Below are 25,460 nucleotides of genomic sequence, written 5' to 3'. Positions count from 1 at the left end.
ATGTTTTCTTACATACAATAAACATTTTTTCAAGTTGCTTACATACAATATACATAACTTTAGTTTTTTCCTACTAAAAACATTCGGTCAAAGATAGTTACATTGCAGGAAACTAATCCATATACAAAATATATGTCATATTCTAAATTTGAAAAAGAAAGATGTAAATTTCAAAAAGCCATGTAAAATATTGATAAAATTTTGTTCATGGGGTTGATGATTAATGTAATAATATTGCAATTTTCTTGTAGAGGGTCAATTAAACTTACACATGGATGTTTTAATATTAACAATTACTAGATTGTTAAAATTATACAATTACAAAATCACAAATTATTATTATTATAGTAAGTAAAACTTGATTTTAGACCCGTGTCCAACACTAGACACAGGATTTACGATATTAACAATATTAGATCTCCATACATTTAAGTCATAAAAGCTTATAATTTTTTAAAAAAACACGGTTTTAAGTGTTATATTTTGCAAGTTGTAGTACAATAATCATAGGTTCCTCACTGTTATTATTAGCCTAGACATATTGATGGAATTGTTTGTCGTAGTCATTCCACAAGGCACATGTTATATATAATAATTTCTCTATTATAATATATTTTGAAACAGATATACTCATAATGTGATATTATTAGGAAAAATAATTAAGAATTAAAATATAAACATATTTGTGATCCCGAACTTGACATTCAAGTATATGTATTTAATCATGATGCGCGTTCATAACAAGCATATGTTTATTTTTCAATCACTTGTTCTATGATAATTTGATAACAATTAGGATTCTTCTAATATTTGTTAATAAGTCATTAGGTTTTCAAATAATTTTTTGTAGAAAATATTTCATAGGTTAAATTTTTTTTAGTTAGTTAAATGATTGTAAATTTTAAAAAATATTCTCAAGTTGATGGTTAAAAATAAATATAAATTAAATATTCAATTACTATTATTATAGTAAGTAAAATAATAGAGTAGATAAAAATCATAGTATAATAATAATATTTGATGGTTGGATCTCAAGGCCAACATGTTGGATAAATAAAGACAATAATTCTTGACCCTTTTCATAAAAATTAAGTGCATGATTTTAGCCAAAATGTTGCACATCATTTCCAATCTGTACCTCAAATTCAACACACCACACCAATCTCGAGATTAAATCTAACCCGTGACTTAATTTACTGCTAAATTAAGTTGGTATTTTGATCACAATAATGAAAATTTTTGGGTCTTAACTTTGTTGTGTCATAACTACTGATCAGATTGTTTCTCATACAAACAATTTATTTAAAGATTGGACATGCTACAATAATACAGCACAATAACCAATTAAACATTAATTCATTTTTAGCTACCTTTTCTTATTTATGACAAGATTGGATATCATTGACATGTATCGTTCAGAAAATCAAAAAAAAAAAGGCCCTTCTTATCATTGTGAATTTGGAATAAAAATAACTTAACTTTGGGTTCCTTGTAATGTATGTATATGCCAAACATTGCTTACTATCCTTTTCCTATCTTCAGTATGTGACAGAAACAAGAAAGAAAACAATTGTCAGAAACCATAGATATCAACAATTCTTTATGAAATTAGCCTAAAAAATGTCCCACCTTTATCTCCAGACTATATTGATATCCAACTTTTGACCCCTATACTTTATCCATATTACAATTGGGAATATAAAGTGTACAGTTGTACACACACCAGGATGAAGCACAAACCCAATTGGAAAAAGGCTGGATTCTTTTAGCCTTTTAGGACAAAGCATCCTAACATATATCTTTCATCATCCTTAAAACTGTAATAAGCACAAGAATATCTTCTTTTTCAATACAACAGACATTGCAACTGTTCTTCACATAGGGCCAATAAACAACAAACAATACTATACGACAACAATACCCGGCCTACCCGGCTGGACTTCAGAGCTCCGGGAACTCTTTTCTTCCCAACAACAGTAAAACGAAAAGAAAAGAAAAGAAAAATGTCAAGAATGAAAATGAAAAGGTGCATTAAAAGAAATCAAATTCAAGATAATTATCAGACCCCTTCTTCTCTGGTGCGACCGCAATAGCAGCAGCTTTTTTCTCACCAAGATTTGCTGCCGGTGATGGAATCCTCTCAATTTCAACTGGTCTAGGGACCTCTGGTGGGCTGGCACACCGAATTAATGCCCAATTGACACCTTCAAAGAATGGGTGTTGTTTGATCTCAGTAGCTCCCCTCTTATATGCCAATCTGTTTTGTGGTTCTTTCACAAGCAAGCCTCTGATCAAATCCCTGGCTGAAAAACTAACCACCGGTGACTCGGGAAACCTCAGCGGCTGACCTACCACATTCATTAAAGTGGCTCGGTTACCCGACCCTTTAAAAGGTGTCTTCCCAAACAGCAACTCATACAAAAAGATCCCGAGAGTCCACCAATCTACGGCACTACCATGGCCTTCGTTTTTAATTATTTCAGGGGCTAAATACTCGTGGGTGCCAACAAATGACATTGAACGTGCCCCAGTTGGCTCAGCCATGAGCTCGGGTAATGGGGTAACTTGGTGTCTGATCTCTGGTTTTGCCTTTGATTTTGATTTTTCTCTTTTCGATTTACTCATAAAGAGTCGGGGTGAGAAACACGATGTGGGGACCACACATGACGGTTGGATACAAGAAGTTGGTTCCATGCATGCAGGCTGAACACAATAGGCAGAGTTCCTTCGAAGAGGTTCGTTATCTAGAGATGCTGACTTTACAAGTGTAGGGCTTACCGAACAACGAAGGGAAAGATCGAAGTCAGAGAGCATAATGTGACCATCTTCCCTCACTAGGACATTTTCTGGCTTTAGGTCACGATAAATAATTCCGAGCATGTGGAGGTATTCCATAGCAAGGAGTATCTCTGCGACATAAAACCTACAATATGGAAATCTCAAGGTTAGAGCCATTATCCGAAGATCCCTGCTCACATTGAACTTAAAAGTATAAATGATATTGTTCAGATAATTATCACACACGAATATAAAGAAAGGAAAAACCCTGCAACAACAAAAATAAGACAAGGGGCTTGAAGCTTGTTATTATGACTTCCATAAGCAAGATAATAATAATATTATTAAAGCTAGGCACAGGCAGATGAAGTTACATTATTCTAAATTAATCAGTAGCTGATAGTGATTAAATTAAGAGAAAAATATACATTTTCCTCAATAATCAGTATCCTATGATAATTAAGCTACGGATAAGCAAACTTACGTCTTTCTTAGAGTAATACAGTTTATTTAGGATTGTTAGGAATAGGTAACTATGGTTTTCCCTTATTGATCAGCTTTCTTGGTTGACTAAAAAAAGCTAATAAACCATAATCATAATCTCTTTTACGCATACATTCAAAACTGAATATTCAGCTTTCAACCTTCAAAACACCTCTATAATCTCCATAAAGATTAAAACGGACAACAAAGACAAAGGAATGTTAACAGCTAGACTCCATGTTCTACATATACAGCACCTAAATGATCCACGTATGGTTAAGAAAAGCATGATAATCCATTCATGCTTTTCCAGAAAACCAGAATGGCCAAATCATAGGAGTCTCAAACAGTCAGGCATAGGAAACTTATATGCATCCGTTACTGGAACTAGAGTTGACAAAATGGGCAGGTTGGGTAATGGTACTCTGGTCAAAAGGTGTTTTTTTTGGTAAGGGTTAAGTTGACACCAAATTACTTTTGTCCGAAATTCCCATGTTGTTCATATTTAACTAATGGGTCAATTAGTTATAATAGGCAACTGAAGACCAGTTTGACACATTTGACCCATTTAGTTTTTACATATTCCCTAATTTGACCCATCAAAGATGAAACATAAACCTGTTCACACTAACCAATCAAAATTGTCACATCTAATTTAAGTAGACGAAAGCTTTCTCAGAACACCAAAACACAAGGGTAGAGATTAAGGATCATACTTTACAGCTTGTTCACAAAAACGCTTCCCTGGTTGCCTCTGTCGTAGAGTATGCAAATCACCCCCAGGGCAGAACTCCATCACCAAACATGAGAACTTATCCGTTTCAAAATGAGTATACAAAGTTGGAAGGAACGGATGATCCAAAGATTGTAATATCTCCCTTTCTGTCTGAGCTCTTAGCAACTTTTTGCGACTCTCGAGTGATACTTTATCCATGACTTTCATGGCAAAGTAAGATTTAGTGCCACTAAGCTCAGAAAGATACACACTCCCGATATCACCACAACCCAACCTCTTCAATAACCGAAAATGGCTCAAACCCAAAACCCCGTCTTTCGATCTAACAGCTTGAATAGCTTCCCATCTTGAATCATTTGATTTATGGGGTTTACTGACACTGCTACTTAAACTGCTACAACTACTTTCATCACTTACATCTGTGCTCGTGCTTCCCCTACATATACTACTCTTCCCGCTCTCAACAAGATCAGTTTTTTCACTAAGTTTTCCGCTCCCACTCATTTTTGCAACACTGCTAACCCCATCGCTAACTTTAGCAGATGCAGAGCTATCTTTAATTGCTTCTTTGGGACTTGATAAACTTTTTTCTTGATCAAATGTGGCTTCAGAGTCTGTTTTATCAGCTGAAGATTTTGGATCTTTTTTCTGTTGATTCCTCTTAGACTCTATCTCGACTTTTTCAGTTGATTTTGTGGGAGTCGCAGGCTCTATAGTACTAGTACTTTCTCCCATGGATTGAATCTCGACTTTTTTGTTAATAGGTTTTGAATCCATTTTTAAGCTGCGATTTTTGTTTAGATCAATCAGAGCCACTACAGCATCTCCAACTCTTTGAACAACTGTATTTAAAAAGTATATAAATAATAAGTTATGATACCAATTCACAGCGAGCTCTATATAGATCTTCAAAAACGAATAAATCATAAAATTCCAAGACTCTCGAGAAACTACTAACGGAGATTAATTTATGGCAGTATCGTGCGGGCAAAAAATTCTGGTTCACATCAAAATCGCTATTAAACAAGTTTCAAAATTACACACAAATCGAATAAATGAAACTCACAACTTCAACAAACCAAAAATGGTAAAGTAAACACGGCTAGTAACATCTAGGAAATATATCACATAAATAATTTCCACACCAATCCCACTATCAACAAAGTAACTAAATCTGCAAATCCCAAACAAATCGAGCAATTTCATTTACAGCTTAGACAATACATCTCATAGAAAAAACTTGCATCCCTAAAAAATATATAAAAATAAGCAAATCAAGAAAATTTCTATTTTTATTTACTATTAATTCAAGATAATAAGCTCAAGCAATTAACAGCTAAAATCACAGTCAATATATACTGCAAAACAAAAATCACGATCTGGGATCAAGATTTAAGTTATCTCACTAACTCAAATTAGTAATATTACCTCAAATCATACAAGTAAGTTTTCAATACACTTAACACCAATCAATACCTAGAACAAGATAAGAAGAAACCAGTGAACCCCAAAAAATAAAAATAAAATAAAAAAAGGTTAAAAAGCAAAAGTGTAAATGAAAAGCAGACAGATCTTGAAAATAGACCACCATACCACCTCCCCTTTCAAAACCTTTACCAAAATCAACCCCACAAAAAACCCTAATCCAAAATCAAGTAAAAAGCAAAACCCAGTTTGCATTAACAATCAAATGAGCAAAATTTCTAAAGATTTTATAGATAAAAGTATATTATAAAAAAAAAAAACTTACAAAGATCAAAACTTTAAGGGGTATAATAAATCATCAAGAATCAAGAATCAAGAATGGAGCTGGGAATAGTAGTTAGAAGTGAGGGAGGGAGGGGGGGATTTTCTGTTCCTAATTTGTGGTGGTGTGGTGTGGTTATGGTGGATGGGAATGTGATTGTGTTGTAATGGAAGAGTGAGAAAATTATTTGAGGAATCGATGAGGCTAAAGTTAAAGGTTTGCCACGTTCTTTCATACTATTTTATATATTTCTTTTATTTTATTATCTATATATTATATTATATATGTTAATATTAATATTAATAGTATTTCGGATGGACGAATTGTTTCAAAATATATAAAAAGTAAATAAAGTGAATTTTAAAAGAATAAACGCTTTTGCAGTAGAAAAAGAAATCATAATCAAACTACAATTGGCAACAAACTAAATTAAAATGGATAAAAAATAACAATAATATAACAATTCAATATCAAATAATAAAAAATCACGAACAAATTTTGTTTATAAATTTACTGAACTTGATTTGTATATTAAACATATGAAGAAAAGGAATAATATAAATGAGAATGCTTAATAAAAATATGGATTGTATATATATTAATTTTTTAAAAAGGGTAATTGGATGGTAATTGTAAATATATTTATTGGGATAGTTTAAAAAAAATCTTGAAAAAAGAAGAGAGCTAGAGCTAGATTAATGAGAATGGAAAGTTAGGTCTAATTAGGGAATTAGGGGGGGGGGGGGGGGGGGGGGGGAGTGGTAAACCATAAATTTATGATACCTCTCAAATTCCACCAAGAAAATCATTATAACTCAATTTAACCTTCCAATCCTCCCAACCATACCTCCCAACCCTTTTTACTGGCGCCCGATAAATATTCAACCCTCCCAAATTATTATTTTGTTTTTTTATTTTTTTTCTTTTTCTTTCGTTTCTTCTTTTTGGTCACAACCTCTTCAGCTTATACTTGGACATGATCTATGAATGCATCTGTTTGGTTTCGGGCAACAAAAGCAACAACTATGAACCACAAATAGACATTGAATATGAATAAACAACCTAATAAAAAAACATTGAACCACAAAAAACACATAGTTTGTTGTGGTATTGAAGCTCTCGGTGGTGGCATATTCGATTGATTTGGTGTTTGATTCGGGGGATTGAATGGTGTCCGATTCACTAGAATTCGTCCTCGTCCACCACCATTTTTTGGTTGATTCACTACCTTTCTTGAATCCATGGTAGAGAAGAAGAAGAAGAGGGGAGGTTTTGTTGATAGGAATGAAGAAAAAAGGGGAACACGCGATACAAAAGAGGGCAAATAAAATCTTTTTTTTTTCTTTTAATGGGCTGCTACGTTCGGAATTAGTGGACCCACACTCTCTCTCCATCTATCACCAACGGTATATATTGCCACTAGCCATGTCGTTACCCCATAAATTCGTTAGTGGCGGTGGTGTAGCCGGCGGTTATGAGGCATAAATTTGCCATAAATTCCCCCACTCCGTTCCCCCTTAGAAAAATATTTAGATAGAGTTTTAATATAATTATCTATTTAATAAGCAAATAAAAAATAAAAGAATCTAAGAAAAAACGAGAAAGCTAGATTAATTAGAAGGGAGAATTAGGCGTAAGAAGGGGGATTAGGGGTGTCAAGTGTACCACTACCCCTTCAACCTTCTATTTTAGTTATATTATAGATTAAATTATTACTGTATTATAATATGTTTTTAGGTAAAATAAAACAAGTATTAAAGTAAAACAAATAAACCATTGAAAATCACTATGCATAATGAAAATCATCATGCATCAATTGTTTCGTGAATCTTCGTGCATTAATTTAACCATAATCTAAGGGTCAAGATCTTGTCATATTTGTTTTATCTTAATATTTGTTTTACAATACTCAACCCCATTATAATATATATATATATATACAGGAAAAAGAGAATATAAGGTTGTCCGGCACATAAGCTTAAGTGTGGAACCCCTCACATACTAATATTTTATTATTTCTTGTTTAATGAATAAATGCATGGGCCCCCATGATTTTTATGGATTAAAAAAAACAATATGTGAGTGTTCCACACCTAAGGTTAGATACCCGACAACCTTATATTCTCATCCCCATATATATATATAATCAAACTAGTTATCATAAAACAATACTAGCATGTTGCCTGCACAATGCGATGACGGTGGCGACGATGATGTTGTGGTGACGGGTGGCAGCGGCAAAAGGTGGTACCGACGATGAGTAGCGCAGGCTATTGATATAATAGCTCGTGTAGTTATTTTAAGAGTTAAATGATTTGTGGTGTAATTTATTTCATTAAAAATATTTTAACTATATTAGTGGAGATAACTAAATTCGTAAATGAAGAACATGGTGGTTTAGGAAAAAGAAAGAGGATATTTCTGTCATATCGCATATAGATATAGTAACTTTCAACATTTTCAAAATTATAAGGAACTTTTTTTTTATAAGTAGATATAGATTAAATAGGTAATTTATCGATATGGTGTACAAAGATTAATCTATATTCATATATAAACATATTGTTAATTTTTTACCTTAAAACATTTTAAGGCTTGTGACTTTTAAATTAAGACACAATTTTGGTCATTCAGCTTTAACTTGATATATCAAGGTCATCCATTATCATACAATACTAAAAAAAATATGGTTATTTAACACACTTGAGATCTCTTCGAGGACAATATGGTCCCTTAATATTTCTCTCTTATCTCATTTTTCTCCACCTCGTCGAATTTCAAAATTCGCTAGAATTATAACACTCGTTGTAGTTAATCACGCATCTCAAACTCCAACGTCAAAAACATAAGTAAAAGTAAAAATTATTGTCCATCGTCATGCGCAGACAATTTCCTAGTAAAGTATAAGTATATATACACTAATAAATAGATCTTTTTATGATATATAGTGATTTTTAGTTAAAAGAAAATGTTTGTCTGATTTCAACATATCTATTTTATGTGGATCTAACATTACACTATTCATTTTTTTTACCTGGACGATTTATTTGACTCATCCTTATATGTTTATTACTATATAAATATTTTGATCACCTTCACTTTCCGACAGAGTTAGAACAGAACTAGTTGCGAGTTAACCAAAGTACTTTCAATAAATGCTCAATTGAAAAAAAGTTAGATGCGAAATGATCATTGTATCCTTAATGAATAAATTTCAGTCTCGTATCTTCTAAAATATCTCAATTATCCCTTTTAAATTAATTACATTTTCATCAATTATATACACCACTCCTTATAGCTACAACCACCGGTCGCCGTCACCACCACACCGTAGTCACCTTCGTATGACGCAGTATCGCGCTAATACTTTTTAAATAATTTCAGTTTGTTAGAATTTATTTATTTTTATTATAATTGCATATTATAAATATAAAAAAAGTATTATTTATTTAATATAAAAAAGTATGTTTATCTTAATACTTGTAGCTAAATATTATTGTAAAATATATGTCATTTCATACTTGAATTTTAAATGTAATCTTTTAAAAGTCAAAAAACATAAATACTTTATAAATTGATATAGAATTAAACATACATATATACATATCATTTTTTTAAATTTTTTTTAAAGTTATTTTCGATTCAGACGTGCTGGAGACAATTTTAACCAAAAAATCTTTGGACCTCCAACCCCCTCTTCATTGGAAAATATCTTAAGATGAGAAACCCAAGATAAAACCCGAGACCTTTGAAAAAACTCACCACCAATAGAAAATACCCCTGACCAATCCACCAAAATGAAGTTGGTTATATATGCATATCATTTATATTCGTTTATATTTACAGAAGTATATATACATATCATTCATATTTATATACATATCAATCGTATCAGTGTTTATCTTAAAAGAAATATGGATGTTTATAATTTGGGAAGTGATAAATTTACAACAACTATTAACATTTATAATAAATGTATATGTTTTACTGCACAGTTTATAACTGTATAATGCATATATTGTTGTAGATGACATATAATTGTTGTAGATATATCATTTTCCTTTTAATTTTGATATATCTTAAACAGTATCTACTTTCATATCTAGCTAACATGAAAGAGTTCAGATCGAGTTGTATGGATGAAATTTTATTGATGAACATTAAATTTCTATATATACTTTGAAATGATGAATGTATTTATATTTCCATCTCAACAAATAAAAAGAAAAACATATGGGGCTTCTTGTGGCTCCAACCTATACATTTTATGGTTTTAGCTTTTAAGGCAACTTTGTAATTTTCTTTTCTTGTGTATTGCCTAAAACCAACTACTAAAAAAGTTTCAATTATTTTTCTAGCTTTCAATTTTTTTTCTGCCTTCCATTTTTTTATCTGGTTTCTTTCTATGTAAATCTGTTTGAGACAAAAAAAAAAAAAATTTTAAAATAAAAGTAGAAAAGAAGAAAAAGAAAAAGGTGGTCGTTAAATGTTAAATGTTAATTGTTGCGTTATACCGAGTATCAGTCAAAGTAGTCAAAGGTAAAGTCAAATTTGTAAAAGAAGTCTGACTGGTTCATAGAAAATGACATTTTATCCCTTAAATTGTTGATCTTTGAGAATAAGAAGTTTATTGATTTCAGAGATGATTGATTTTTGTTTGGAATAATTTAAATTTAGTCAACTACAAAAGTTGAATGAATTAATTGGTGAATTTGGTGGTTAGTTCACCTGCGTCTAAAAATATGGGTTTATACACAGTGACATATTATCGTCATCAAAATAAACTACCAACAAATTATGTCATTTTAAAGCTTGCTATGCTAAGATGATAACCAAGACAAGTTGTTTAAAATATTCCAAGGAATCTAAATTTTGTCTCGGATCCTTTCTAAGTGACAAAAACCAAAACATGTATCCCTATATACTATACTACTATATAATATGTTGACATAAGGGAAGATGCATGTGACATTTGTATTTTAAGAAAATGTATAACTTAATATACATATATGTTTATAGATACAACTCATTTATAATACCTCTCATAAATATGGATTAGTTGATAACTTGCTATGTATTTGTTTGTATGAAATGAACATCATGACAACAATGGTGTCAATTTAAGTATATGACCCACAAACTAAATCTGAAAAGGAAAGAAAGTGGCAAGGAAAAAAGGGGCGGACCCCTTTTATGAGTCAAACTTGGAAGTACATACTTATAATATTATCCATGTTATTATCAAAGTAAAATAAAATTGTTCCATCACAACAACAGTATTATTATTCTTGTTACAATCCAGGGATTAAGTTTATTCTTTCTCTTTCGGTTTTGTTCGAATATATTATCTATATATACACCAATATATACTCGTATTTGACAATTTGGTTCTCAACACGCAGAAAATTGACACACTTCACAAAAATGAGCCGCAACTTTAATACTTGATCATTGGAAGAATAGAACCTTAAGCTTCTTTCAACAAGAGGAGGAATTCGATGAACGTAACTCGAAAACAAAAAAAGAAAAGAACATTTATCAAGAACAGATGCTTTGAAACAGCCACTAGCAAGAATTCCACGTTTGTTTTCAAAACCAACTTCTAGATGATTGACTAATGAAAGGTATGAAACATCGTTCAATGCTAGTTTTACAGCTAGCAATCAAGAAACTTAAGTTAGTATGTTCTAAACTTGGAGCTCATTGATGAAGTCAAAAACCTTTATAAAACGAACCGAATCTTACCCATCTACACTTGTGCTACCAAACATGCTGAAGAAATCATTCTGTAATAACAACCAATCTAATCTACGAAAACGTGTTGATCATTCTTAAGACCTTCAAAAACGTATAACATGCACAGGATACGGTCATGGGGATCTAAACTAGACCTTTCCTCTCTTGAACTAAAATCCACATATATAGCTTAACTTCATTTTATAAAACTTTGATGGTTACCCAACTAAATGAAGCACGTACAAGAGAAAACAAGTCATTTTATCGAAACACATATAAATATGCAGGGTAACGTCATTAGGTAAATGAATGTCATTTTTTCGTAATTCTTATCATAAAACATGATAAGAAGCCAAATTGTAGGTTTGTTTCATTACAAAGTATTAGTGGGTGTATCTATCTATCTATCCATCTATCTTGAGGAGTTATGATCTTTTAGATGAATAATCAATCACGGCTACTTTTGACAACCAAACAGTTTGAAGTTGAGTACTGTTTGTTCTATGGTCCGAATGAATAAACTCAGTTCGAATACATTCATTGAAACGAGCCCATCTAATCTATTATAAGATGTGACCATATATTCATTACCAATTCCTTTACAAACCAAACACCTCCTTAGTTTTCTCAAAACATTTATAACCGATAATGATCTTCAGTTTACACGAAAAGGACGGCGGTGTTTAGACAACATACATAATACCTCCAAACATCAACACTAATTATACAAAAGCCAGTTTTTTTTAAACAAAACTTCTGCAAGATCTAGCATTGTCAGCAGAAAAGCCAGTTTTTTTGAACTTCACTATTTGAAAATCAAACCACAGATTAGGTTCCCATATGGTACTAGCCACGCCATATGCTCTCACATCATTCACACACAACATGTCTAACCACATTAAATCCTAGGCACATTAGTGATTCATTAAAGAAAATATAGCATACATAGATTCTCACACACATATATATGGCACGGCTTTCCCACAAATCAAATAAAGAAAAAAAATATATTATCATGAGATGTCACGCTAACACAATATTACTACCACAAGTACACACTACAAAAACATGTTCATAGAATCTTATGTTTGCGCTCCAAAGCATTTGTGATCCTCGTAATGCAGTATGCTGCACTCAACGGATACCCAGAAACTGCAAAACAGTAAAGGGTTGAATATATGTTGATACTATAAAGTATAAACAGCTATATAAAGTATTAACATTGAAGAAGAATTCAACGGATTATATTAATATGTTATGCATAGAGAATGAACTTACTTGAAATAAAATCCTCTATGAAATCATTTTCGATTTTCCCATGTGCCATTGCACCAACCTGAGTAAGTAAGAATGTAAGATGAGGTCAAGTAGCTAGCAAATGACTTTTTAGTGGCGGATCTAGAAATAAAAATCAAATTTGTCGAATTATAATTTATCCACTTCAAATGCTTAAAAATGCTTACTTTATAATTTACCTAGCTCCGAATCTTTGAATAACATGTGTCCAATTATAATTATCTAGAAAATTTCCGATCTAACCTAGGTCAATGGACCTATGTACCAATAACATAGAACCGCCTTTGCTTCTTATGCTATTCATCATTAAACTCGGTTTTAAGGTTGCATATATAGCAATCATTATTGCAAAAATGGCAAAAGTGAACTTTAGATCAAAATCTCCACGTGACTTCTAGGATATTTAAAATCAGTTATTATTTCAAAGTTAGTTTTTTCTTTTCACGTTTTTCCCAAAGACAATAATTCATTTGCAGCATAAAGTACAATCCATGGTTTGAAAAGTCAATTATTCATTTTCAATTTCAAAAAAGAAGCCTAAACTACTTTTGTCCAATTGATACATACCACAAAAACGAGAGTTGCATCGTTGTCCAATGTAGCCACATAGTCATGCATATCAACCAACTTATCGGAACTATGTGAAAACCCTGGTCCACAACAAAAAATAGATTTGTAAGTCATAAATCATAATTCCATTTATCCCATCAATATTGCAATAATTCTTCATTTAAGAAATAATCAAATTTAAAATGACCAATTTACACTACCACCTTTCACGTAATTGATGCTATTAATTAAGAACCCGCAAGATTTCTTTTTGTCCGATTTTAAGATTACAAAATGGGTTTTAGATTAAAAAGCAGTCCACAAAAATTGCAACTTTTTCACCAATGCAGACCTAGATAAAAAAAAATGTCTATAAAAGCAAGGGGCGAACCTACCCATTAAGTTCAGTGTGTGGGGTGCAACACATAAGAATATAAGATGTCTTCATTATACTAGTTGCAATAGCCATATTGAGACGCAATTGCATACCTATCTTGCGAGAGTTGACTGGAAGATATTGAGTTACTGGGTTCTTGATCACACGCATAAGCTTTTCCCGTTTTCCAACAGCAGAAATACTTAGTTTTTGTAGTAGTTGTACTGAAAGCATAGAAAAGTCACACACAAGAAAACCAAATGTATAATGAAGATATAATTAAGGTAATCAGTTGAACTTACACATTATTCCTGCAAACCGTTTAAATGTTCTTGGAATACGTACATGAGGTTTAATTTCAAAAAGTACACCTTTCTCAGTTCTAACATACAAAGCTCTTAGTTTCCCAGCCTTATTCAATGGACTGTCTAAGATGTTCAATATTGCCTGCACCAATTAAAGTTTATGTCCAAAATCAATGCAAAAACAAACAAATACTAAATAATTTTACTTATTAAGTTTAAAGGGATGTTTGGGGTTGTTTTTTTAAACAGCCTATGTAAAGAAGCAGATAATGAGCTTTCTGTAATCAACTTATTTCACTCTAAGGTTCACCTTGTAACTCTGAAATCTGAATCCACCAAGAATAACCAGTGGAACAAGCCGATATAAGCCGATAAGAATAAACATATTTATTTATCCGACCATGCAAAAGTTCTGAATTGCTTTTATAAAAACACAATAAGCATATCAACGGTTTAAATCTCAGTCACCTCCTAGCTTTCTAGTAATAAAAAAAAAAGAACATCAATCAGAACCATTTTAAAGGTCACGTGTGTTTTATTACCTCTTCTTCATTGTCTACATGTTTCTTTTGTTGCCTAAATTTGACTGATCCTATTAGTGGTAGCTTTCCAATTTTTGTTTGGGTTAAAGCCTGGACAGAAAATCGATTTCTTTTAAAGCTGCTACTCATTAAAACTTGAAGCACTCCAATAAAGAGTCTCAAGGAAGACAGCAGTTGCTATGGTAAGCAAAAATATATCGAGTTCTCATGATTTGATTTGTATTTGTTAAGGCTGCAAGATTTAACTTTTCAATTTTGTTAGTGTTTAGTGGATATCTTAAAATTCATTTTTAACTTTTTAGAGAAATTTTTCACGTTCTTGGAAGAATAATGTATCATCCTTTTGGTCACCTGCTGCAATCAAAATGAACACATATTAAGAGGTTTTACAGCCAAAGATTTGAAAATGGAACTCTCAAATGCCACAGAAATAAATGAGCTATTCCCACTTTCTAAGGTAGACTCCATAAAGATTTTGTTTGTGTAGCTTACTTTGATGACAATGTTATTTTGTGATATTAGTGTGTAATAACTACTTCTTCAAGTTATATGGCTCCTGAAAATTCATGCAACAAAGAAGAAAGTTGAACAAGCAGATGTACATTTGGCTCCTCAAAGGGTAGCAGCCTATCGAAAACTAAAAATGATCAATAAGATTGTATATCATTCTACCTCTACAACTCCATTTTTCTGCTTATAATTGATGTACTGCTACTTTAGAGACAGTGAAATTGACCCATTCACTTATTGAGTGGACCAATTAGCTTTATCGTTATCTCTAACAAATCATACGAATCCAATTAATTAACAGAAATGAGTCAAATGGGTCGAGAAGTTCAACCTGCTGTTACTTTTATAACACAGAATCTTTTAAGTTCTAACTCACTAAAATTAGAGACTTATATAACTGATATAATACAATCATATTATTTTTATACATTGTACTAATTACCTATGTATTTTTATAGGTTCGAGACATGAATTGTTTCAGGTCAAACATCCTTAACCCGTTCAACATCCAATTTGAGCAGTCACCCAAACCTGTTCATTTTTGCCTCCTCTAATCCTATTACACTGTCATGTCACTGCATGTGTATATTTCCCCTAGTCCTATTACACTGTCATGTCACTAGTGGTCAGGAGTTGATTCTACATTGTGAAGTCTTGTGGCAAGTACTAAAGAAAAGAAGAAACGTAAATAAAAGATTGTATAGCCATATACTATAACAAATTAATCCCTTTCCTACATGATTAGTGTCTTCATACACGGCAAATTTCATTAGAACTGATGGAATAGGTTATCAGATCTAAATTTTTAAATTTACTAATTAAATTAATCATGCCATGGATGATGTCAAATCACAAATGATACACTTACTACCTAACGAGATCTCATCACACACGTTTTTGACATTTCAAATAAAAAACTTAAAACCCAAGATAGTTACAAACTATAACCATAGAATATCAGATACTTCAACTAAATTATTAGCAATATGCCTCTTTTGACGTAATTTAAATTCTAACAATCACATTGCCACCAAGCCTGGATCTAGAGCCAAGCAGGCCTGACCTTCGCACAACAACGAAATATATAAATCACGCAATCAGGCAGAACTGAAGGAATGCCAATACCACAAGAGACTCGGGATTCATGCAAGCCAAGAGAACATATAGAATCTTTACTAAATAGCTTTGTTGATTACACACTAATTTAAGATTTGTTCTGTGACTCTGTGTATTACATGAACCTATAAAATGCTGCTACCTCTTTAATGCAAATATGTTCATTTTCTATCGTTTCTACTTCACATTTGTAGCCTAAGTTGTACTTTCTCATTCTTATTTGGGCGGGTCATCTGAGTTGGTAATGATTCAAAATAGATAAATGATTCGTACAGTTGAAACATTCAGGTCAGGTTACGTGTGCCCATAATTTGTCCAAAACTTTGTATCTTTTGTATCACCATTTTGTTGCTATCCATCAAATGGTTCTATTATCTTCTAGTACTCTCATAATTTATAAACCATACAAAAATCTCGATAACAAATTTTTCAACCATTTAAATATAGTAAACTGAATCTCACTAACCTGGTGAGAAATGTCAGGCCTGTACTCAGCTGGGTTTCGGTTATTTTTCTTCAAGAAATTTGCATGATCCTCTGAGTTCAACAATTGATAACTCTGGACAAAAACATACATGAACAGAATGCATCAATACATGCACAAAAATTTATATAATAAAAAAAAAAGGCATGATGTCATAATCCTTTTAGTTCAACACTTCAACATTAACCCTAACTTGAAATTAGGCGTTGTAAACTTAAAATTCTTTATTCAAATAAGCAGATAAGCAATTTTATTAAAGCACTCAAACCTACTTACCGGCTTTAAAATTAAGCAGATAAGCAAAATGCAGTAACATAAGCAACCACACACACCCTTTATAATGCAAGAATCATTTTTACAATCTACAGAAACGTTATAACTTATAAGTGATAATAATGGGCTCTACATGTCAACATGGTAACATGAACATACATATTTGATTGTATAATACCGGCTCAATCTCATGAGAACTACTTCCCTTCCCTGCAACATGGTATTATAACACATACCAATATCTGAACCAGTACTAGAGACCACAACGACAATGCGGATACCTCTGGCCGAGGGGCAGAGAGACTTTCTCGACAAGTGAACTAGTATTCGATTAATGCTCGAAAATACCATCAAAAAATACAACTACTAAAACTTACCAAAAAAATGTAATCTTGCAACACCCCTGACCCCACAAATTAAATACACACAAAAACAAAAAATAAAAACTTGGAAGCAAAACTAACCTTGCCAACTTTAGCAACTTCTAAAGAAGCCTTTTCAAGAATGAAGATAACACCAGGGTTATTCTTGTCATTTCCAGGTTGCTGCAAATTCAATGGAATTCCAGAAAGTTGTTGAGCAGCTGCTTCTGCTTTCTCTTCATCATCTAATTCTTCTGTGCTCTTCAATTTCTTGTGGGTCCCATCATCTTCTTCTTCTTCAACAACAGTTTCTTCAAATTCATTTTCCTCTTCTTTATCGTATCTTTCAGCTTTGTTCTTTCTTTTACGCCCTTTAACTCCAAATGGTCTCACCATCTTCTTCTTTTTTTATGATTCAAGAATAATACCTAATTTTATGATAATGGGTATTCAGGAATTACTCTAAAGATATAAACTTTATTCGTTAATTATATCATTACAATGAAAAATAAAAATAAAAGAATGAAAATTTATTACCCTTTTTGCAGGCTGTGTTTGGGTGTTGTTTGACGGCTGTGTGTGGGTGTGGTTTAACCAGGGTTTGCCTTTTGCAGGGGTTTATCGATGGAGAATAGAAAAGAGTAATTTTCATTACACACCCCTTTACCTTTATATAACTTTCTCCCCAGTCCTCTGGTATTTTAAAAAGGGGTAATCAATATTTTTAGCTTAATGAGTTCGAACTTTATTAAACTCAACACGACTCAACTCATGAGTTTGTTACAATTTTCGACACGGACCTGTTAACATGACACGACTTGATTTTTCTGTTTCGTGTTTGACTTTAATGTGTTTCGTGTCTTAACAGATCCAGACCTATTAAGACATGAATAGTTATTGTGTCTTAACAGGTTTGAACATGTTAAAACACGATAAGACAAGTATTATATATAGACATGTTAAGACACGTTAAAGACCCGTTAAAGACATGTTAAGGACACATTAAGACACTTTAAGACACGATAAGGTATGCAATGAAAATCGTGTCGTGTTCGTGTTCGTGTTTAGAAAAACTAACACGATAAGCTATCGTTTCGTGTTTGTGTTTAACCCTATCGTGTTCGTGTCTTATCGTGTCGTGTCGTACACGATATGCCAGCTCTATTTGTTAATTAACAAAAAACACTTTTATATTTTATTCTATAGTTTTTGTAAATCATTAATTATCTGAAATAGTTTTTGAAAATTAATTTAAACTTATGAAAATAAATAAATTACACAATACCTTCTAATTTGTTTCTTTTTTTTTTTTTGGCGATATCTTATATCTTCAAATTCTAACTATATTGTAAAAATGTAAAACAATTTATACTAACAAAAGCTTGAGCCATTAATTACAACTACAAACTTCAAACATATCGTCATATACATTTTTTCCACTAAAATACAAATAGGAATGGTTCCTACGGAGCTCTATTCTTTGTGAATACGTCCATGTTGGGTTTTGGTTTGGTGAATGGTGTGATGGCCTAGTGGTGAATCTTGAAGTTTTTATCAGAGAAGGCTTATATTTTTTGTTCATATATTGATTACTAATGATTTATTTGCTATTTTGCAACATAGAGATTTCTAACAATATGTTAGATTACCCTTGTTAATTATGAAATGATAATGTTGAAAATAATCGGTTACAACAGGTCAACAGTGTATTATTTTCAGGTGGTATGTTTAGTGTAACCTAACATATAAATAAATTTTATATTTTGTTTTGGATAATACATTAAACAAACACCATTTTTCGTCAATAGATGGAACAGATTTTTTATTTTTAAAGGGTCAATAGATGGAATAATTCTTTTTTTTCTTGTCTAGTCCAAAAATGAACATGTATTTTTAGCGTGACCTAACATATAAATATATTTTATATTTTGTTTTGGATAATACATTAAACAAATACCATTTTTCGTCACAGATTTTTTGTTTTTAAAGGGTAAATAGATGGAATAATGTTTTTTTTTTTTCTTTTGTCTAGTCCAAACATGAACATATTATGTTTTTGACTCTTTCCATGATTTTTGTTTGCTCACAAAGTCTCAACTCTCAACGATGACACTAAACAGACATAGTAGGTCTATTTGTTGACCATATATTAATTCAGATATGTAGTATCAAAATAATCAAATAATTGGACTCCTGTCCTACTTTTCTACTCCAGCAAATAGCCAAATACTACTATTACATGTGCCTAAATATGAGCCTGTAAAGTTTTGTCTTTTTCCTTTTTATATACTTAGTGTGCCCCCACACACCCACCACTAACCATCATTCATTTTCTTCATTTTACTATCAATCAAAAAATATTAAAAATCCTCTATCATCTTTTTCAATAATTTCTTGTTGATTAATTATTAACCATGAAAATGGAAGTTGTGCCATACACTGATCCAAACTCCAACTCAAACTCACCACCGTGGCAAGAAATGTTCCGATCAGCTGCCACCCACAAACCCCCCACTTCACCACAACCACCACCACCACCGGCACCGGCGCCGGCGCCGGCCAAAGATGAAGAAAGCCCATCACTTTCCGGCGACCCACAAGTTCGTCTTGCACTATATATAGCTATGGCTCATGCAGGTTTTGCTTTTGCATTTTTTATACTTTTTGGTGTTTATAAATTGCTTGAACAATATCTGCGGCCACTTTTGTGGGCTGTTCTTTGTTCAATCCCTCTTAGAGGTATTCAGCAAACCCTTGTTTCATTTTGGTCTGAGCCTCTTAAATTAGGACTTACTGAAACTGTACTTGCTATTCCTGTTTGGATGTTTCGGGTTTTTGTTGGTGCTTTAGTTGAAGTTAGAGAATTTTTTTTCAAGATTATTCGTCGTAAGAAGAAGAAACTAGACGTTATGAAACGCAAACGATCCGGGTTTTCGATTTTGTTAAGATGGTTGGTGTCTTTTTGGGTATTTGTTATAGTTTATGAGAATCTTGGTAGCTTTGGTACTCTTAGTGTATTAGGATTAGGGTTTATGTTTACTTCTAGTAATGTGGACTCTACAATGTCATATGTTTCGTCTTTTCGTAGTCATAGTTTTAAACGTAGCCCATATTCAGCTATTTTCACGAAAAGGATATTGAAACGTTTGGAAACGATTGTTGCTATTGGGTTGATTGTGGGAATGATTGTTTGTTCGTTGACTATGGTGTTGTTCTTTTCATATAAGGTTGGAGTTGAGGGGAAAGATGTTGTTTTTTCTATTAAATCTCATGTTGAAGAAAGTAATTATGCGGAAAAGATTGGTTTGAAGCAATGGATGGATGAGAATGATGTGTCGGGTATGGTGGATCGTTATACTACTCAGTTTTATGAAACTATCTATGATCAGATTGATAGTTTGGCAGCTCAGTATAATATGACTGAAATCGTTGAGGAAATTAAAAATATAGTTTCACCACGCTTTACAAATACTTCCTCTCGAATGACCACCTTAGTTACACCTAATCCGTATGCTGAGAAAGTTCTTAGTCTGAGAAAGAAGGTTATTAATCGCGAATGGGCCAAGATTTATCCTGAACTCAATGTTTTATTCAAAGAAGTTGTAATCAGTAGGGCGGATATCACAGAAAAAGCAAAAGCAATTGCTTTTCAGGGGAAAGACGTGCTCCAACGTGTTTTGGCTAATAGTAAATCGTTAATTGGTGGTAGTAGTAAGCTTGTCTTTGTAGTGATTGAACTGATTGTGTCTGGAGCAGCGGGTGTTTTAAATTTCGTTTCTCAATTGACAGTTTTCATATGGGTTTTATACTCTCTTATAACATCAAACTCCGGTGGTGTTACCGAACAAGTAATGTGTATGATCCCGATCTCAAAGTCGGCTAGGGCACGATGTGTGGAAGTTCTTGATAAAGCTGTTTCGGGTGTTCTTTTAGCGACTGCTGAGATTGCTTTCTTTCAAGGATGTCTCACATGGCTTTTGTTTAGGTTATTTGACATTCATTTCTTGTATATGTCAACTTTCCTAGCATTTATCAGCCCATTTTTCCCCATAATTCCGTACTTTATATCAACGGTACCTGTAGCATTCGAATTGGTGCTTGAAGGTCAATTTCTAGTCGCGGTGTGCTTGTCGATTATACATATTGTGCTTATTGAATATGGCACAACTGAAATTTTAGAAGATGTACCTGGTCACAATGGGTATCTCACCGGGCTTAGCATTATTGGTGGAGTCGCATTGTTCCCATCTGCAGTCGAGGTAAATTTTAAAAGATATCCCTCATTTCTTTTTATTTCGGATAGCTTCATTTTTTGAAATACTAAAAGGTGGCACAATGAGCGGGCACGGTGGGTTAGATAACAAGTTAAAAGTTAAAACGAGTGACACGTAATCATTTTTGTCTGTATCTTTTCCGTTCTAAAAATATGTAACTTAATTGTAATTACAAAAAAAATATTTTATCTCAAATACAATTTAGTTCTTATAATAATATGATTTAGGAAGTTTTATTCTCAACCGGTTTGGCTTTGGCCCATTCTCATTTTAGCTACACATAAAATTTTGCCCCCCCCCCCTTTTTTTTCCTCCCTAAATGACCACCTCTATGAAATACTATGAATTTAAAAATTCATGGTTTTATATCGTTAATATTTACCCTGGAATCTATTTGCAAACTCTTAATCAGAGACCTCTGACAATGCTGTATTTAATAAAGACCTGGCGATTTCACCCAGTGGTAGAGACCGTAGAGTGATGGAATATCCTAAATCCCTACAATTTCCATCCTCAACTGTTATAAGAATTAGGAAGATCAAATTTGGAGAGAATTTTGTTACATTCTAAACATTGTCATCTCTAGTTAGTGGCTTAACCGTATCTTAAACGAGCCATTTAGGAATGATGCATAACGATCATCTTTAAGTCTGTAACTGGTTCAGTGAAGCCGTTATTGAAGCCTAAAGACTCGTGACCTAGTAAATTATGTGTATACCAAAAGGGAGACCTTGGTGCTGTTGAATCAGAATTATATAAATACTCACACACACTTAAGGAGTTTATCTCATTAATATTCTGATTACTTACTAAACGGAAATGCAAAGGAAATATATAGATAAAAATAGCCTAAAAACTAGGACCACTAATAGCACTACTCCAACGTTCCCATGACTAAAACAATCCTATAAAATAGGAAACATGAACTGACCTATTCCAAATACTTAAAACCAAACCAAAAATACTAAACTGATTAATAAACCTATGACATTTATTTTAACACCCTCTCTAAATGTCATAGTCGATACTTTCCATGATCTTGACATGTTTCAACAACATTGTTCCTATGTGTCCATTAGCTTGGTTACTACTCCTTGGACATTACATCCAATTCATGGTACCTCGTCTTTGACCAGACTTCAAGTAGCCCCGAACACTCTTTAAGAGGCCCTTATACTTCTACAAAAACACAATCAATCGATAGAAGGGATACCGTGTCAACTGCCTTCAACCGACTTCAATCAAGGATTAACCAAGAACTGGTCAGATCCGTAACCTTTGAATGAGTTTTCTTCCTTCGGTCAACCTAACAAACTATCCCGACACACGGTGATAGCTCCCCGACACACGGAGATCATCATGAATATTATAAAACTTTATGTGTACAACACCTATAAATATTGTACCTTTTCATGTAAGTCTAAGGACCACATATTTTGTTCTCTCTTCCATTTGCAGACAAAATAACACATCTTTCAATCTTTCACTTTTATCACACTCTACTCCCGGATGCGGAGAGAGATAAAATCCTTACCCAGGGGTACTTCTCTCTAATCTCTAATGAAGAGAGATTAGATATAATCGAGAAAGTTACGTGTCGACAACTATGTATATATATATATACATATACATGAATATGACTAAGAATTCACTTTCATCTGCAAACTTCCATGTGAATATGACACCAAGTAACATATCAATTTCTCTTCTTCACTTTCATCTTCAATTTCATGTGAAGATATACTGCTCTCATTGGAAACCTGAACACCACACAAACACAATGAGAGTTAGAGAGAAATGAGGGAGACGATGCTTTTCCGGCCAGACTTCCTGCGAGTATCCCAGCCATACTTCCCTCCTTGTTTCTGGTTACTAAAAACCTCTTCCACACAGGTACCACGGTTCTTTTCTCGTTGCCAACGCTGCCACAGCCGCAACTTCGAACATCTCCATCTTTTTGTAGGAGGCTCAAATCAGAAAACCCAACGGTGAAAACCTTAATCTACGTGTCTCAAACCCCCAATTCAAAAGACACAATGATCCACCGATAAACGAACCCAAGATGTTCGTTTTCCTACAGTTGCACACACGTGCAAAACGTTTTCTGCAGCCCACTTCAACAGCCCATAACTCCTTACAAAAACTTTTGTTCGGAAATCCCAACGGTCAGATCCTAGCAACAAGTGTCGTGAAGCTTCTGCTCAAATCTCACGACGATCCGAAGGCGAACGAGAAAGATACACATACACAAGAATCGCTGCCCAACAGCAGCCCTTTTCCTCTCCTTTTGTGGCTACCAACAGCCACAAGTCACACCAACCCATCACTCTTTCATATCAACTGGCACTCTCTTTGCTACAGAGAGTCACCTTCGGGTCATCATCTGCTCCTCTTTTCAACCTGTGATCGACTCATCACAACCCTTTTGAACCAAGATCGGGTTCTATTACATCTCTGCTGCTGCTGCGTTTTGCCCTGCAGCCAAGGGCTACACCCTTTTTTAAACACGACTCTCAAAACGGTCCAATATCTTAACCCGCTCTGATACCAATTGTTGATTCAGAATTATATAAATACTCACACACACTTAAGGAGTTTATCTCACTAATATTTTGATTACTTAACTGAAATACAAAGGAAATTTATAGATAAAAATAGCCTAAAAACTAGGACCACTAATAGCACTACTCCAACGTTCCCATGACTAAAACAATCCTATAAAATAGATAACATGGACTGACCTATTCCAAATACTTAAACCAAACCAAAAATACTAAACTGATTAATAAACCTATGACATTTATTTTAACAGGTGCATCTAGGCACCTTGGCCTTTTGTGGGCTGGATTGTGTCGTAGAAAACATTTTCTCTGCTTTTTGCCAATATACTATCTTATAACTTGAACATTGGGTTTCAAAAGGGCCAAATTGGGTGGGTTTGATAACGGAGGAAGATGGAGGAGACAACATCCTTTTTTTCATTATGGTGGCTTACGTCTTTTGAACAGAACTGAAACAGCATCACGTTAAAGCATAAAAAGCTTTATACCGGTTCAAAACAGTTCACGTGTTAGGTTGCCTTGTTAATACTGTCTGTGTTCTTTTGATTTCAAAGATAATAAATGTACTAAAAATAGATACAAAAATAATATATTACAAAAACGATTTAATAAATTGTGAACTCTTGAAAATATTGTGATCGATTGTCAACCAAACAACTTATTAGCTTTTTAGATATGTTTTTGAATAAATGTCACGTTATATGGATTATTTTACAATTTATGTGAATGAGTTGAAACTGCACGCATTAACTTGAATATATATAATTTTCCAGTAACCATTAGGACTTACGACTGGTTAGCCTACAAGACGATATCTTGTTTTGAGGTTCACGTTCGAGGAAACTTGTAAAGAAAAACAAGATCCAACATACTAATCATATGTGACTATGAATCTATGATTATAAGATTCGGCAGTGTTTGTTAATACAATGTCTTGCTTTCTTGATGCTTTTGACGGATTTTGACTCTTGGATATGGTGATGCAGGGAGCTATATTCGGGCCCTTGATAACGACTGTTGTTATAGCTCTGAAGGATTTGTATGTAGAGTTTGTCTTGGATGACCCAAGTAAAGCAGAAAAGGACTAAAATGTCCTCCAAGTTTAGTAGCAGTTTGCAGGAAGATTTTGTGCTTGTATATTATCAGTTGAATCAGCTTGTATTCAATTCATGATGCTCCATCCTTATTGTGTATGGTGTTACTAGATGATTTTACTAGGGTATATTGATTCTTATTTTTTGTAATTGTACTCTCTTGGTATTTTTGTATGTATAAAAATTACTGTGCTGTTACAAGTGACAAATATTTATATGTATAAAGTTGATTTGTATT

General features: G+C 33.0%; 3 protein-coding genes across 3 annotated transcripts; 1 reads left to right on the top strand and 2 right to left on the bottom strand.

Moving 5' to 3' along the window:
• Nucleotides 1-1,823: 1,823 nt before the first annotated feature.
• Nucleotides 1,824-5,795, bottom strand: LOC122609979 (serine/threonine-protein kinase D6PKL2-like). The gene is made up of 3 exons (XM_043782944.1): nt 5,748-5,795; nt 3,978-4,839; nt 1,824-2,923 (listed from the first exon to the last, which is right to left on the bottom strand). Exons 2-3 carry the CDS (start codon nt 4,772-4,774, stop codon nt 2,032-2,034), a joined length of 1,689 nt encoding a protein of 562 aa, XP_043638879.1. The 5' UTR covers nt 4,775-4,839; nt 5,748-5,795; the 3' UTR covers nt 1,824-2,031.
• Nucleotides 5,796-12,254: 6,459 nt separating this feature from the next.
• LOC122578685 (ribosomal RNA small subunit methyltransferase nep-1) lies at nt 12,255-17,937 on the bottom strand. The gene is made up of 8 exons (XM_043750703.1): nt 17,831-17,937; nt 17,396-17,721; nt 16,641-16,733; nt 14,004-14,148; nt 13,815-13,925; nt 13,344-13,426; nt 12,759-12,816; nt 12,255-12,632 (listed from the first exon to the last, which is right to left on the bottom strand). Exons 2-8 carry the CDS (start codon nt 17,687-17,689, stop codon nt 12,553-12,555), a joined length of 864 nt encoding a protein of 287 aa, XP_043606638.1. The 5' UTR covers nt 17,690-17,721; nt 17,831-17,937; the 3' UTR covers nt 12,255-12,552.
• A 1,661-nt stretch (nt 17,938-19,598) lies between these two features.
• LOC122579709 lies at nt 19,599-25,460 on the top strand. Its single transcript, XM_043751931.1, has 2 exons — nt 19,599-21,552; nt 25,115-25,460. Exons 1-2 carry the CDS (start codon nt 19,708-19,710, stop codon nt 25,214-25,216), a joined length of 1,947 nt encoding a protein of 648 aa, XP_043607866.1. The 5' UTR covers nt 19,599-19,707; the 3' UTR covers nt 25,217-25,460.

Source organism: Erigeron canadensis, chromosome 8 (assembly GCF_010389155.1).
Source record: "Erigeron canadensis isolate Cc75 chromosome 8, C_canadensis_v1, whole genome shotgun sequence".
NCBI classification, from domain to species: domain Eukaryota; kingdom Viridiplantae; phylum Streptophyta; class Magnoliopsida; order Asterales; family Asteraceae; genus Erigeron; species Erigeron canadensis.
Note: the sequence above shows the minus strand (reverse complement) of the source record. Positions and strands in the feature narration are given on the sequence as shown.